Source organism: Bos indicus x Bos taurus, chromosome 16 (assembly GCF_003369695.1).
Source record: "Bos indicus x Bos taurus breed Angus x Brahman F1 hybrid chromosome 16, Bos_hybrid_MaternalHap_v2.0, whole genome shotgun sequence".
NCBI classification, from domain to species: Eukaryota; Metazoa; Chordata; class Mammalia; order Artiodactyla; family Bovidae; genus Bos; species Bos indicus x Bos taurus.
This window is the reverse complement of record NC_040091.1, coordinates 55,321,697-55,338,616: the sequence shown is the minus strand read 5'-3', so window position 1 is coordinate 55,338,616 and position 16,920 is coordinate 55,321,697. Positions and strand designations below refer to the sequence as shown.

At 40.9% G+C, this 16,920-nt stretch overlaps 1 protein-coding gene across 3 annotated transcripts in view; it reads right to left on the bottom strand.

Annotated features, from left to right (window-relative positions):
- RABGAP1L (RAB GTPase activating protein 1 like) overlaps positions 1-16,920 on the bottom strand; it is a 740,636-nt gene that overhangs the window by 160,635 nt on the left and 563,081 nt on the right. The window contains exon 1 of one of the 3 annotated variants that reach the window (XM_027565385.1): positions 1,916-2,739. The exons of the other annotated variants lie outside the window; for them this stretch is intronic. Coding sequence (XP_027421186.1) covers positions 1,916-2,083 — 168 coding nt within the window. The 5' untranslated portion in view covers positions 2,084-2,739. Of the gene's footprint in view, positions 1-1,915; positions 2,740-16,920 lie in introns of those variants that run through there. 3 annotated transcript variants of the gene reach the window in all.

Genomic DNA, 16,920 nt, shown 5'->3' with positions numbered 1-16,920 from the left:
GGGCATGTGATGTGATTTCTCAGAATGTAGAGTACCCTAATTCTATCAACAATCTTTTAAGCTGTGTAATAAAGTCAGAGATTTCCAAAGGGCCCTACAGATAACTCAGCATACACTTTTCACATAGACTGCAAGTGGCTCTATGACCTATAATGTTCGAGCCCAGAACAACATAAGGGCTGTACCTACTTGGGTACCTAATTTGGCAACCGAGCCAACTTTGTACAGTTGCAACATATAGATATCTATGAGCCCCCCACAGATGTGAACCTTGTGAAGATTACAGCTTTTACTGTTGACAATCATTCTACACTACAGGCAATTTAAAGCCATCCCTGATAAAGATGTAGGTATGAGATATATTTCCTATTATCGATTTCATCTTTCCCTTCAAAATGCTAAAAATGTAAATGCCAACGAAAGGCAGTATCAGATCTCTGTAAAGTTATCAGTGAAGCCTGTGAGACACAAAGTTAAGCAGTCTGTAAGGATATAGAAATGCGTTAGATAAAAAACTGATTCATTAAAGAGAAGCAGATCATTTGTTGAAATATATTTTAGCACTTCTCAGTGTCAAAGCTCCTAAAATGCTTTTTATTTCACTGTTTTAAAAAAAATCCTTTTTAATAGAATCATGATTCTTCAGTTTTTTCCTTTATTAAGAAAAAAAATGTAACTCAGGGAAACAAAATTCAAGTGAGCGCTGACGACCTCACCTGGGCATTGAAACATATATTTTGAGCTCTTCTTTCTTAAATTACAAAGGAACTGTATTTCTCAAAAAATACCACCCCCTTCCCTATAATTGTATGCTGGTCACTGCATCCAACTTCACCTTGCAGTGATAAATAGACTTTCTTCAGGGTGAGAAACCCCTTACGTGCACAGCTACCTAACATGTCTGTTATGATGATATAGGAGAGATCCTATTTATTTGCAAATAGATACATTAAGACTGAGTTAATACTTGTAAAGATAAGTATAAACAAAGATGAACTATACTAGAGGGAGATATGTGTGAGAGAGAGTTAAATTCAGTCAAGTCAATCTTGTACTTCTGAAAAGACTCAAATATGACAGAACCAAATGAAGGAACAGTCTAGAATGGTATTAAACTCCATTGTTTAAAATAGACAGAGTGAAATTATTCTTGCCCAATTACCAAATAATGGTATAGGACTACTGTAGACCAATTATATTATAGAACAGTTGCTAGGTATAGTTCTCAAACTGCTAAAAAGAACCCTGCACCAGTGATTGTGGGTATTTAATTTTAACCCTTGACAGGAAGTGAGGAAGAGTGATTTTTTTTTTTTCTCTTCTTCAGGAAATTAATTTTTAAAAAAAAAAAACAAATCAGACTTCCCAGACTCAGCACAGACCCAACAGCCCTAAGCTGGTTCCAGATAAACAGTTCAAACATTCCAGGGGAGAAATCTGTAATTTCCTAATCAATGATTTTTAGGGAATAAAATTCCCTACTAAAACAATCAAACTGGACATCAAATAGAGAGGTTAGAAAGGAAACCACACATAGTCTAGATAAGTCAGGATAATGTCTGTTGTAAAATTTAACCCTTTGGAGACATAAATAACAGAATGCCTCCACTAAGCACTTGGGTATCCTGCTTTATTGCTGAGCCTGGCCAGCCATAAGACCTTTTTCTTTTTTGCTGCCAGAGAGATAATGCCACTGATGTGGGCTCAGAGAGGAGAGCCATATCTCCTCCAGTCAATTAAGGAGTGGCGTGGACCAGGCTCGGACAGAGCCCCAGGGCAGTGGCCACTCAGCACTTCCTTCCCGGTAGAGTGGGGAAGGAAATAGGAGACCACAAGCCTCTTCCGGGGATACAAGGAATTCTCACAGAGGGTGGCAGATTCTCTACAAATGAAGTTCAATGAAAAACAGTCTCACCGCCAGAAGCCGAGGCACAAACAGACGATGCCCCATCCCCAGAAGTTCCAGCACTCGACACGCATACTCATTCACCAGCTTGCTCCTCTCGTCGTGCATGTCCTGGGACTTTTTGACGGGAGCTGTGAGCTTAGCAGCTGGGGCTGGGCAGGGCACCCCTTCTTCCATGAGCAGTAAGTAGGTATCCAGAATGAGAAAGCGGGATCTCTTATCCACAATTTTGAGAACTGCCGTGGGAGGGGAGCCAGGCTTCGGTCTCCCCGGGAGCACGCACAAACCAGTCTGTGGTGGGAATTGCCAGCTAACGTCTCCACGAGAAAAACATTTTGGTTAAATTATCCACTGTGAGAGAGCCCCAGAGTAGACTGGAAATGAAATCAAATGCTGATCTAAATTAAAAACAACAACAACAACAACAACAAAACAAAAAATGGCAAAAGCAATCAAACGCAAGAAAATGGCCAAGAGTGATGCAGGAGAGTTCACATACATGTGTAAAAATGGACAAGATGCTTAGAAGGGTCTAGCATGAGAGTGTGTGTGAGTGTGTGCTGTGCATATGTGTGTGTGAGACGGTGTGTGTGTGTGTGTGTGTGTGAGAGAGAGAGAGAGAGAGAGAGAGAGAAAGAAGAGACAGCAGCAGCGGTAGCCAGGAAGCCAGGGCAGTTGTGAAGCTGCAAGGAGAAAAGGATGAGCTCATTGCAATCCTTGGTTCGTGACAAGCAGCGCTGCTGTTGCTGCTGCTGCTGCCTCTCGCTGTGAATCAGTAATGAAGGGGTAGGGAAGGAAGGGGAGGGAAGAGAAGGAGGTAGGTGAATGAGCATGCAGACTGTGTCTCGGGGGAGAATGCTGTAATAGGAAGCCAATGGCGAGCCGTTGGGCAGATGCACTTCCCCTCCCAGTCCACCTTCAATCAGTGTTAGGCTGACAGCTTATGCTGTTGAATCCTAAACCCACAGACAGATGAACTAGCTTCTCCCAACATGTGATGCTCACAGAAAAATCAGACAGCCTGCCGGCTAAAAGACTGACCTTTACTCACTCCTGCTTTCTCATAACGATGGATACCAGTCTGATTTTATACCACATATTTAAAGTGGGAGGCTCCAATCCTCGTTAGATCACTGAAATTTCTAACAGAGGCTTAGGGGAAGATGACAAAGTATGGACAGAAGAGCAAGGACCGAGCAGCCAAGAAATGACACACCCTCAAGTTGGAGTGTTTATGCAGTAATGACTTTTTGCAGTGCTAGGATATGCAAAAGTAACTCAGCATTTTGGGAAGGCTAGCTGCAACTAAAAGGAAGATTTAAAAAAATTTTTTTTTATTGAGGTATGGTTGATGTAAAATATTATATAAGTTTCAGGTGTACAACACAGTGAAAAATGAAGATTTTTATAAATATACAATATGATAAAGCATAAAAACCTACATCATCATAATAAAAGCATACCTTTAAGGAACTATTAAAGTTGAGATTCTCAAAGTAGAAATAACTTTCCTAATCTAAAGACTTTGATAAACACTCAGTTAATAGTTCTAAACATTGTTTTAATACCTTCTGGTCTAGTCCTGTCTTGTAATAAGATAACTGAGAGTTATCCATAGTTTAAAATTTTACAATCTCAGTATTGCAGTTTTACATTAATTTCCTTGGTGTGAATGATCAGTTGTCGCAAAATCAAGGCAAAAGGACAAGATCCCCACTCAGTGTAGTTTCTTAACTTTATCCTAACAATTAACTAACACATACCCAGAATCTTGGTGCTAAATCTCTGGAGTTGGTCATGAATACCAGACCAGCTTCTCCATATAAAACTGTAGCATGGTACAGAGTAATGGGGCTCGGAGAGCCAGGGCAAGTTCCTTCTCAGTCTTAGTTTCTTAATCTGACAAATAAGAGTTACGGATCTCATTTATTGACATAAATCACGATCGATCGTGATTACCAAAATACATTAATTACAGAACTGAAGATTAAGGGAAATGTTGCCCTCTTTAACAGAATATTGTTTGGTTTCTTTTTCTAAAACTTCAGGAGAACATTATTTTGGTTAAACATGTAAAGTATTAATTAACAAAACATCTTAAATAAGATATGTATATATTGCTGTCAACCCTTCTATTTCTTCCAAAAATCATTTCTCAAAAAATATACAGATTATAATGTAAAATTATCAAAGCCATTAGAAAAAAAAAAATATATATATATATATTTCAGATCGCTAAGGATTTGGAGAAAATGTCTGATAGGTTACCCAGGATGGCAGTTGGTTCAGCCAGAAGGAGGAAAGAAGGAAGAGGTTCTGGGCTTCTCATATCCCTAACTACCCCCCATCAAAACAAACAACCCCCCACCCCCACACATAAGAAACAGCTCCATTTTTATCTTCTTTACATAGTGGAGTTCTGCATGAGCTTTGTTTGAAAAGACTGTGTTACTGTGTGAAGAGCACTGCCTTAGTAACTTCACATTTAAGAGCAAGGGAATATTTTGACTTGAACAAGAAGGAAGAATTCAGTGACTCCTTAGCTTAAAGGATTTTTATGATCGACTTTTTTTTTTAAAGGATAGGGGAGTTGCTCCCATGTATGTGACTTGCTTTCAAAGAACACTAGCAGAAGCATTATTTTAAATTTATATAAACCAGAAACAAAAAATTTATTATCCAAAAGAACTCTGGTAAAAAAGAAGTAAAAAAGTAATCAAAAGACTTTGGAACTCTAGGGTTTGGCTCTGATGCACACAAAAGAAATTAAGTGTAAATTAAATATTAAGTGTAATAATTAAAATATGATATTTTAATGAGCAAACCAGGTTACACTTCAAACACGTAGGTATATTTAACAAGATGCTGTGTAAAAAGCACTACAAACAGGTGGTAATATGTTTCAGTTTTCCCAATCTCTTCATCATTCTTCCCCTAATGTACCTATTATTCTTGAAGAGGGAAAAGGCGCAGTCAGCCTGGGGCTCTAGGTGACTCCTGCTGGGATGGCAGAAGTATTTATAGCGGGTCGTGTCTTGGGTCCAGGGCACACCTCCTCCAATCAGGCTGAGGAACTGGGATCACACTGGGGCCCTACCGAAGGCACAGGGGATTAGAGGAAGGAGCAGGAGGACATGGGGGCAGGTCTAGCTGACTACTCCTACCGGTCCCTGAAGCAAGATCCTGAACCAGAAGGTGCAGAACTGGCAACAGTGGTGGGTGGAGAAGGTGGAGCTCCTGGTCGGAACTAGGTCCTAGGGCTTCATTCCCCGGACAGGCCAGTAGAGAGTAAGGATGAAGATGAGGAGGGAGCTACAGCACTGAGTGACCACAACACTGCCATGGACCCAGAACATGGCAAAGTTGGTGGAAAGGGCAAAGGTGGTGATATCAAATGCCAGGTGGGAAGATGTGGTACAGAAGGCCCACCAAGCCTGGCAGGTGTCCGTTGTCTGCCAATGATCTCACTGTTTTCAGGTTGGTTGCCCCTTAATAGGCTGTTGATCAGCATCAGGTAAAGTAATTATTGTACATTATCACTTGGTAAAAAGAAAGAATGTAAATAGTGATTTCTGAAGCCCTAGAAGAGTGAGTAATTTCAGTGAGCATTTCCCCTTATGCCTCCCCAACTCCCCAAGTAAATTATTTATTGCTCATCAGATTCAGCAATAAATACAGTAAACTTTTGAAAGACAAATTTTTGAGTTATACAGTAGGCCAAAAATGAAACAAATGATAGAAAAGCAACTCTTCTGCATTAACCAGTTAATAATACATGATTTCTCATATTTCCTTATACTAGGAGATTTTTTAGAAAATTCTGCAAAGTTCAACAGCAAACTGAAGATAATATGGGAAATGTGGACAAGTCATCCTATGAGGCAGAGTGAGAGAGAGGTAAAGAGGGCCAGGCAGCGGTCCCAAAGCATCATCTAAGAACAGCGGCCTCGTGCTGGGGCGCTGGAAGCGGGTGCGTGGTGGTGCCGCCCTAATTAGAGCTCTGGGCTTGAGTGTGCTTCCTGAGCCACTCCACTGACTGTGGCCATGTGCAGGACATAAATAGATTTCCATTGTAAAATGAAAAGCATACTTGACTTAATTTATGAAACTGTAATTAAGAACGCTGAGTGCATAGTTACTTCAGGGGTTCAGATCAGATCAGATCAGTCAGTCACTCAGTCGTGTCCGACTCTTTGCGACCCCATGAATCGCAGCACGCCAGGCCTCCCTGTCCATCACCAACTCCCAGAGTTCACTCAGACTCACGTCCATCGAGTTAGTGATGCCATCCAGCCATCTCATCCTCTGTCGTCCCCTTCTCCTCCTGCCCCCAATCTCTCCCAGCATCACAGTCTTTTCCAATGAGTCAACTCTTCGCATGAGGTGGCCAAAGTACTGGAGTTTCAGCTTTAGCATCATTCCTTCCAAAGAAATCCCAGGGCTGATCTCCTTCAGAATGGACTGGTTGGATCTCCTTGCAGTCCAAAGGACTCTCAAGAGTCTTCTCCAACACCACAGTTCAAAAGCATCAATTCTTCGGCGCTCAGCCTTCTTTACAGTCCAACTCTCACATCCATACATGACCACAGGAAAAACCATAGCCTTGACTAGACAAGCCTTTGTTGGCAAAGTAATGTCTCTGCTTTTGAATATGCTATCTAGGTTGGTCATAACTTTGCTTCCAAGGAGTAAGCGTCTTTTAATTTCATGCCTGCAGTCACCATCTGCAGTGATTTTAGAGCCCAGAAAAATAAAGTCTGACACTGTTTCCACTGTTTCCCCATCTATTTCCCATGAAGTGGTGGGACCGGATGCCATGATCTTCATTTTCTGAATGTTGAGCTTTAAGCCAACTTTTGCACTCTCCACTTTCACTTTCATCAAGAGGCTTTTCAGTTCCTCTTCACTTTCTGCCATAAGGGTGGTATCATCTGCATATCTGAGGTTATTGATATTTCTCCCGGCAATCTTGATTCCAGCTTGTGTTTCTTCCAGTCCAGCGTTTCTCATGATGTACTCTGCATATAAGTTAAATAAACAGGGTGACAATATACAGCCTTGACGAACTCCTTTTCCTATTTGGAACCAGTCTGTTGTTCCATGTCCAGTTCTAACTGTTGCTTCCTGACCTGCATACAGATTTCTCAAGAAGCAGATCAGGTGTTCTGGTATTCCCATCTCTTGAAGAATTTTCCACAGTTGATTGTGATCCACACAGTCAAAGGCTTTGGCATAGTCAATAAAGCAGAAATAGATGTTTTTCTGGAACTCTCTTGCTTTTTCCATGATCCAGCAGATGTTGGCAATTTGATCTCTGGTTCCTCTGCCTTTTCTAAAACCAGCTTGAACATCAGGAAGTTCACGGTTCACATATTGCTGAAGCCTGGCTTGGAGAATTTTGAGCATTACTTTACTAGCGTGTGCGATGAGTGCAATTGTGTGGTTACAAAGGTGAAAAAAGGAAAACACTTCCCAATCTGCAGGAGGAAAACACTTCAAATGAGGGAGGCATTCAAACACAAAGGTAAAGCAGGGTAAGAGGAGGAGGAACACACTGAGTGTGGTGATCTAGTCATGTCTCCATGTCTGCAACAGATACAGACAGAAGTGGGTTTAGACTTGTGGGATTGGCCTGGATCCAAATATAAGAGTAATGAGAATTAAACAGATCTCTAAGAGCAAAGCAGAGCATTGCTTATAAATATCATCCATTAGTCACATTTACTATCTGAATGACACAAGTGAGGTACTTACTACTCTCTGGGCCTCTGTGAAAAGGAAGTATCACCTACCTAGTCAAGTCACTCTGAAACAAGCAACTCCTACAGCTCAACTCTGGAAAAATAAATGACCCAATCAAAAAATGGGCCAAAGATCTAAATAGACATTTCTCCAAAGAAGACATACAGATGGCTAACAAACACATGAAAAGATGCTCAACATCACTCATTATCAGAGAAATGCAAATCAAAACCACTATGAGGTACCATTTCACACCAGTCAGAATGGCTGTGATCCAAAAGTCTACATGCAATAAATGCTGGAGAGGGTGTGGAGAAAAGGGAACCCTCTTACACTGTTGGTGGGAATGCAAACTAGTACAGCCACTATGGAGAACAGTGTGGAGATTCCTTCAAAAACTGGAAATAGAACTGCCTTATGATCCAGCAATCCCACTGCTGGGCATACACACTGAGGAAACCAGAAGGGAAAGAGACATGTGTACCCCAATGTTCATCGCAGCACTGTTTATAATAGCCAGGACATGGAAGCAACCTAGATGTCCATCAGCAGATGAATGGATAAGAAAGCAGTGGTACATATACACAATGGAGTATTACTCAGCCATTAAAAAGAATACATTTGAATCAGTTCTAATGAGGTGGATGAAACTGGAGCCTATTATACAGAGTGAAGTAAGCCAGAAAGAAAAACACCAATACAGTATACTAACGCATATATATGGAATTTAGAAAGATGCTAACAATAACCCTGTGTACGAGACAGCAAAAGAGACACTGATGTATAGAACAGTCTTATGGACTCTGTGGGAGAGGGAGAGGGTGGGAAGATTTGGGAGAATGGCATTGAAACATGTATAATATCATGTATGAAACGAGTTGCCAGTCCAGGTTCAATGCACGATACTGGATGCTTGGGGCTAGTGCACTGGGACGACCTAGAGGGATGGTATGGGGAGGGAGGAGGGTTCAGGATGGGGAAAACAGGTATACCTGTGGCAGATTCATTTTGTTATTTGGCAAAACTAATACAATTTGTAAAGTTTAAAAATAAAATAAAAAAAAAAGAAAGGAATTATCTTCTAGTGCTTAACACAGGGTGGGCACTAGATAACCCTAGAATTTCTTTCATTCTTTCTAGAAAGTCAAGAAAAGAGGAGGGCAAGTGTAAAATGCATCGTCTTCACCTGGGTTAGAGTCTAGAAAGACAAAAGGCTCTGGATGTTTTAACAGACAGTTACCCAAATACCAATGAGAGATGCTCCTGTAAGACCAACTGCCTCTTTAGTTGAGATTTAGATGGCGAATAATAAGTAGCGAAAGAATCCATGCTCTTCTCAACTAGGACAGGTAAAACTTCAAAAACTCAATTCTCTATTTCTTTTTTGTCTTCTAGACTACTTTTAAAAAGCTGAGGCCTCAACAGTTTGGCAAGTTCCTAAGATCCAACAAGAATGGATACTACCCACTTTAGTATTCTTGCCTGGAGAATTCCATAGACAGAGGAGCCTGGCGGTCTATAGTCCATGGGGTTGGGAAGAGTCGGACACGACTGAGTGACTAACACTTTCATGTTTTTTTTAAGATCCAACAAAAATAAATAATATCGAGTAGTATGGTATCTTGGAGAAGGCAATGGCACCCCGATCCAGTACTCTTGCCTGGAAAATCCCATGGACGGAGGAGCCTGGTAGGCTGCAGTCCATGGGGTCGTGAAGAGTCGGACATGACTGAGCGACTCGACTTTGACTTTTCACTTTCATGCATTGGAGAAGGAAATGGCAACCCACTCCAGTGTTCTTGCTTCGAGAATCCCAGGGACGGGGCAGCCTGGTGGGCTGCCGTCTGTGGGATCGCACAAAGTTGGACACGACTGAAGTGACTTAGCAGCAGCAGTATGGTATCTTGGAACTGTAAAAACCCCACAACTCACTCTGCCATTCAAGTCTTGGTTCTGTTTAGCACTGTTCCTTGTGCTTCTGGAGGTAGAAAGAACATCAGAGGCTGCTTCTGTCTTTATGGATTATTCAAGCTATTTGAAGAAAAGGCTAAAATGAAACATAGTGAGATCAAGTATACAACTTGGATCACAGGGAAATGAGTCTCTTTATCTTGTAGCTGGGACTCACACACTGAGGAATTAGAGTTCAAAATAAGAAAATACATAATTAACTAATATCATGGCTGGTATGGGTACTTCAGCTTACAAGATTATTGGAACTCAAAGAAGAAAAAAGATCCTTGTAAAATATTACAGACTTACCTAGTTTTCTAGGAATGTTTAGATTCTTGTGACACTTTAAGCATAGCTATCTTAAAGGAGTTTTTTTGTTTTGTTTTACTTTTTTAGTAGAAGAGAGAATTTTTCCCCACCAAAAGCAATTCAATAATGTTCTGAATAGTCATGGCAGTATCATTATTACCTTGTTACCTACTCTTGTGATCAGATTTAAGAGAAGTCATAATTTATTAATGCAAGAACTTCTACAGTCTCTTTGGGAGTTGGTCATTTTGCTCTGTTTCCTTATCTTTGTTGGCAGTTAGCTCAAAAGACTGCCTATTTGTATTACTGGACCTTTATATTTGTTTAAAAAGGACCACTTATGGTAAGTGAGAAACCTGAAACTTCCAGGCACTCAGCTGGGTCATGAATTTTATAATAATACAGGATACAGGATTTTTTTCCATGCGATGTTAGTGAAAATATCTAAACACAGTCAGTTTCCTTTTCTTCAAGCTAATTATACTTGTTGATAACTGGGTCTCCTATGAGCTGGTTTCTGGACCATTCTAGACTGTTCACAGTCCTACCTCCTGCTCCAAGGAGATGATTTCGTTGGACAGTGTTTCTCAATAAAGTATTACCCACACTAATGTACTTGATAACTCTAGAATCATGAAATAATGATTTTATGATTAACAGAATCATAAAATAATGCAATGTTTTTAGACCCTAGAAACATCAAAGTCTAACACACACATTCATCCTACTGATGAAAAGACTGAGATAGCAGGTAAGTGACTTGCTCACAATCATAAAACATGCCTGAAGGAGAGCCAGGAAGCCAGAGCCCCACTGCACTGCAGGAACCTAGCATTTCCTGCTCTGTAACTTGCTCTCTTTCGGTAATGGAGCTCATTAAAAAAAAAAAAAAAAAAAAAAACCTCTCAGAAGGAAGACTGTGCTCCACCATTTTAATGGAACTGGTCTGAAGCCTGGTCCTGCCATCTGATATGAATGAACCTAAGAGACTTAAATTTGAGTTGAGAGGAGGCTTCCAAAAGTCCACCTTGATAATAGACACTTCTAAACACACACACTTGTGATAATAAAGCACATCTGCCTTCTAGTTTTGAACTGAGAAGCACTCTCTTCTTCAATCATACAGAGAAGCTACACCCTTGGCCGCTAGGCCACAGTGTCTACATAAAAGCAGCTTTTTTGAAGCCATGTTAGTGATGAGCTTGAAAATGGAAGCTAACTTGGCTCATTCATTCCCTCCTCTGGACAGTTTGTGTGAGGCTCATCTTTATTTTCAAATTGAAGCAGAAGGCATAAATGGTAGCAGAGGTCTGATTTTTTTTTAATTAGTTATTTAATTAATTAATAGGTTGGTGCAAATGTAATTGTGGTTTTGGACCATGAATTTTAAGTCATTATAATAACCAGGCTCAAACACATCTTTATTAATCAAAATAGGTACCATTACAATCAACACATTTTTGTCAACAAGAAATAAGTTTGTTTATTCCTGTAATGTAAGATGCATCCTTCGGGATTCCATGAACTCTTGGAAAACGCCTTCTGTCTCCTGCTCTTTGTGGAAGCCTCTTCCCTGTGAAGTTGTCGATATGCTGGAGTCAGCAAGAGGTCAGACGAATATGGCGGATGAGGCAAAACTTCCTAGCTCAATCTGTTTATCTTTTGATAAACCAACCTCGTGTTGGTTGTGTGATATGCACTCGGGCGTTGTCATGGAGAAGAATTGGGCCCTCTCTGTTGACCAATGCCAGCTGCAGACATTGTAGTGTTCAGTGCAACTCATTGATTTGCTGAGCACACTTCTCAGATGTAACGGATTCAGAAAGCTCAAGTAGATCAGATGGGCAGCACATCACCAAACAGTGACCACGACCATTTTTTGGTACAAGTTTGGCTTTAGGAAGTGCTTTGGAGCTTCTTCTCGGTTCAACCACTGAGTTGGTCCTCACTGGTTGTCGTATACAATCCACTTTTTGTCACACCTCTCAGTCTCATTGAGAAATGGTTCACTGTTGTATAGATTAAGAGAAGACAACAAAAACTATGATTTTTTTGATTTGTGGTCAGCTCATAAGGCACCCACTTATCAAGCTTTATCACCTTTTTAATTTGCTTCAAATGCAGAATGACAGCAGAATGTTTGATGCTGAGTTCTTTGGCAACTTCTTGTGTATTAATAGTTTTAAGAGGATTAGCTTTGATGATTGCTCTCAATTAATCATTGTCAACTTCTGATGGCTGGCTACTCCTCATCTTCAAGGCTCTCATCTCCTTTGCAAAACTTCTTAAAGCACCACTGCACTATACATTCGTTAGCAGTTTCTGGGCCAAATACATTGTTGATATTGCGAGTTGTCTCTGCTGCTTTATGACCCATTTTGAACTTAAATAAGAAAATCGCTCAAATTTGCTTTTTGTCTAATATAATTTCTATAGTCTAAAATAAATACAAAACACACAGCAAATAACAAGTCATTAGCAAAAAAAAATAAAGTGACAAATGCACGTTAAAATGATGTATAACATAACCACATTTAGTTAAGAATGTACTTCAATATCAAACGGCAAACTTCAACAGTGTAAAAGCCGTGATTACTTTTGCACCAACCTAATGATTCATTTCTGGCTGCACTGGGTCTTCGTTTCTGGCGCAGGTTTCCTCTAGTTGTGCTGAGTGGCAGCAACTCTCTAGTTGCAGAGCATTCTCACTGCATGGCTTCTCTTGTTGCAGAGCACAGAATCTACGAGTGCAGGCCTCAGTAGTTGCCTCCCGTGGGTTCAGTAGTTGTGGCTCATGGACTGTTTCTCATGGTATGTGGGATCTTCCCAGACCAGGGATGCAATACGTGTCCCCTGCATCGGCAGGCAAGTTCTTAACCACTGGATCACCAGGGAAACCCCAAAGGTCTGCTTTTAATTTTAAATAGAGATTAAAATGATGACATATTGAATCTAGACTGTTTCTTGATGATCTCAAGCTAGACCGGCATTTTACTTTTTTTCTGTGTTTTGTCATTGTTGTTGAAAATAATGAGGTGCTATATTCATCTTGATAAGTTGTGAATTGCCTCTTCCTCCTTCTCATGGTCCATCTCCAGTTTCTATTAAATTTTCTATCTCTGGAATCTTTGTGTTACATAGAATGCTAGGTGTAGTTTAACAGCTGTCACTGTGAAAAATAATATTTTCAGTGGAGGAGTTATATGGGTCAGCTCATGTATTAGCAAGTGAATTTGTTTCCACAAAATGAATATGTCAAGATGAGGACATTCAATTTTTTTTTTTTTGAACAGCTAAGTCCATGTTCTGAAATCAAGATGCTAATAGACTATGCTAGTTCCCTCTTCCCTTCTTCCCACTCATGACTTCGAATGGATTCAGTAGAATTTCAGAAGTAGCAAGCTGGTGAGAGTGGAGGTGATTTTTTCCTTTACTTCCACTGAAGGTGACTGGCTTTCTCTCCACCTCCCTTGCATGTTCAGCCCTGTATACCTGAGTGTTGCCACAAGCTGTCTTGCAGGATGATGGTAATAAATGAACAAGTGTGTGAGGGTCTTTCCTACTTGGTGGGCTCCTTCCCCTACCTCACATACATATTTGTTTCAAGCAAATCCTAACAAAACAACTTACACATCACAAATTCTTGATAAACATTTAAGTGATTGAAAGTATAAATAATAAAAATTATTATTATTATTATTATCATCCATTTATTTGGAGCCTATAACAGCCATGAATTGGGCTTCACAGGTGGTGCTAGTGGTAAAGAACCTGCCTGTCAATACAGGAGACATAAGAGATGCAGGTTCAATCCTTGAGCTGGGAAGATCCCCTTAGGAGGGCATGGCAACCCACTCCAGTATTCTTGCTTGCAGAATCCCATGGACTGGCAGGCTACAGTCCATGTGGTTGAACAGAGTTGGACATGACTAAAGTGACTTGGCACACACACAACAGCCGTGAATTATGCCAAGGCCTTACAGTATGTATTACTGCAATTAATCTTAACAACCAAGTACACCCATTTTGGGCTTCCCTGGTGGCTCTGAAGGTAAAGAATCCACCTGCAATGTGGGAGACCTGGGTTTGATCCCTGAGTTGGGAAGATCCCCTGGAGGAGGGCATGGCAACCCTCTTCAGTATTCTTGCCTGGAGAATCCCCATGGACAGAGGAACCTGGTGGACTACAGTCCATGGGGTCACAAAGAACCGGACACAAGTGAGCGACTAAGCACACACACACCCATTTTTACAAAGGAGGCATCTGAGCTTAAAAAAGAAGTAAAGTGACTTGCTCAAGACCATGTAGCTACTAAATGGCACCTGCAACTATAATTTACACATCTGATATATAAGTATTTTAAGTCTAGTTTGAGTTATTTGAAACAAAGAAGGAGGTGGAGGCTAGATCCTACAGCCTAGTCAAGTTAGTCCAGTGGAAACTACAGGATTTTCACAGTCATAGTCACATAGAGTTACCAATGTGTCATTTTAAAAATTTTATTTATTTAATTGGAGATAAATTACTGACTAACATGTCTTGGTTCTAAAAGAAATGACAAAAACATAAACTTATGTACACTGTACCCTGGTGATCTTACCCATACCTTTTTTTTTTTGACTACTGGACAACCCAATCCCGAGATCAGCCCTCTCTCCAGAGCTCCCAGTTTATGTATCCCTTCTTCCTGGGCAAAGGCAGCCTCACATGCAAGTTCACCCTGGCATGTCCAAGGTCACCATTTCTTCCCCAGTGCAGGTCCTCCTCTTACATTTCCCATCCTAGTGAACAGTATCCTCATCTACCCAATCACCCTAGCAGACACCTGGGGGTCATCCTGCTGCTGCTAAGTCGCTTCAGTCGTGTCCGACTCTGTTCGACCCCAGAGACGGCAGCCCACCAGGCTCCCCTGTCCCTGGGATTTTCCAGGCAAGAACACTGGAGTGGGTTGCCATTTCCTTCTCCAATGCATGAAAGTGAAAAGTGAAAAGGAAGTCACTCAGTCGTGTCTGACTCCTAGCAACTCCATGGACTGCAGCCTACCAGGCTCCTCCATCCATGGGATTTTCCAGGCAAGAGTACTGGAGTGGGGTGCCATTGCCTTCTCTGGGGGGTCATCCTAGAGTCCTCTTTTTAACTCCACTTCTCCCACTCAACCCATCATTCAAGTCTGGTTGATTTAATCTCCTCATCATCTCTCAAAACTATCCTCTCTTCTTCATTCCCAATGCTTCTGATTTGAGTTCAGCCTTAATATGACATGCTGGGACTTCTATAATCTGTGATACTCAAGTTACTTGAAGTCACCCTCCCTCTACACAGCAGGTAACTGCATACCTTAATATCTTTGTTCTTGCTCTCTCCTTTTCTTGAGCTGTGCTTCCCCTCTAGTTTCACTTACCTTTTCCTAATTTGTTAAAAGTCAACTCTTGTATTACCTCCGGCAGGAACCCTCCCTCGATCCTGGGGTTGGGGTGCGTGGCCTTTCTGCTTGGTCTCTTTCCAACTTTGCTATATCTCTCATAACACTTGTAGTCTTATACTTCAATGAGCTGCTACCTTAAGTATCAAAATCAACACTTAGGGTCCTTCTCCCCTACTGAGACACTTAGAGATAGGTATCATCTATTGGCCTTCTTTTTGTCCTAAAAACTTAATAGAGACAATTACTTAAGACACAGTGGCTATTCCATAACTATTTGTTGAAATGGTTCAGCATTCGAAATGGACAAAATAATATTATTCATGGGAGGGATAGATAAGCATTTCTCTGGATAGAGACATTGATGTTTTAATATTTCTGAGCCTTTCAATTTCTTTTGGTTGTACCACATAGCATGTGGATCTTAGTTCCTTGACCAAGGATCGAACCCATGCCCACTGCATCTGAAGAGCAGAGTCTTAACCACTGAACCACCAGGAAGTCCATCTGAGCCTTATAAAGGATTATTCCCTCTTTCTAGAATGTTTTCCTCCAATTGTTTTCTTTAAAAATTATAACAATCCTGCAAACTGTTGTCACAGAGAAAACAAAAGCTGAGATATCAGAGAGACCTGGATTTAAAACCAGGTCCAATTAGTTGCATGACTTTAGGAAGGTTAACCTCTTTGAGTCCCACTTTCCATAGTAATACTATGAAGTTGCTAATGTTTGTTTCTAGCTTGGTAAACTGGGATGCTGGTAAAAACATTAATCAATAGGGAAAGTGCTGGGGACAAAGTACGGAGGATGAAATCGGTAGTGAGGAATATGTGGCAATCCATTGGAGATGTTCCATAGGCTGGGGGAAATAGAATATGGAGCCAATGGATGGGTTTAGGAATCACTGGTAGTCATATGCAAGATGAAACAAGGGAATAAATGAAGTAAATTAGGGAGCTATGGAAGTTATGAAGAGAATCTGCCTGCAGTGCAGGAGACCCAGGTTCGATCCCTGGGTCGGGAAGATCCCCTGGAGAAGGGAATGGCTACCTACTCCAGTATTCTGGCCTGGAGAATCCCATGGACAAGGAGCCTAGTGCGCTACAGTCCACGGATTTGCAAAGAGTTGGAAACGACTGAGCAACTAACACACATGGAAATTATGAAGAACTGTTCTCACAGTATACTTGGATAGTCTTCTTAATCATCCCAGATGTGATTTAATAACTAATTGTATAATTATACTGTTAGGGAAATCTCAACCCTGCCAGACAGAAAAGTTCCAGAACTGCATTAGTTTCCCTCACCAGAATGTTCCAGCACTCAGTAGAGGAACTGCCTATAGAAGGAGCTCAGGGAACACTTACCGAGTTGATGAATGATTGAATCTCACATCACACTCACCAATGGATATTCTACTCATATGCTTTTGAAATCTGGTGACTAAAATAAATAGTATTGTGAGACTATAAGCTCCTAATAAAAATATCCCAAGGTGAGGGTAAAAACAAAAACCTTGTAAGTTCCTACTGTGGGCCAGACCTTGTATCATCTGCTTCCACGCATGACCTCACTTCATTCCCATAA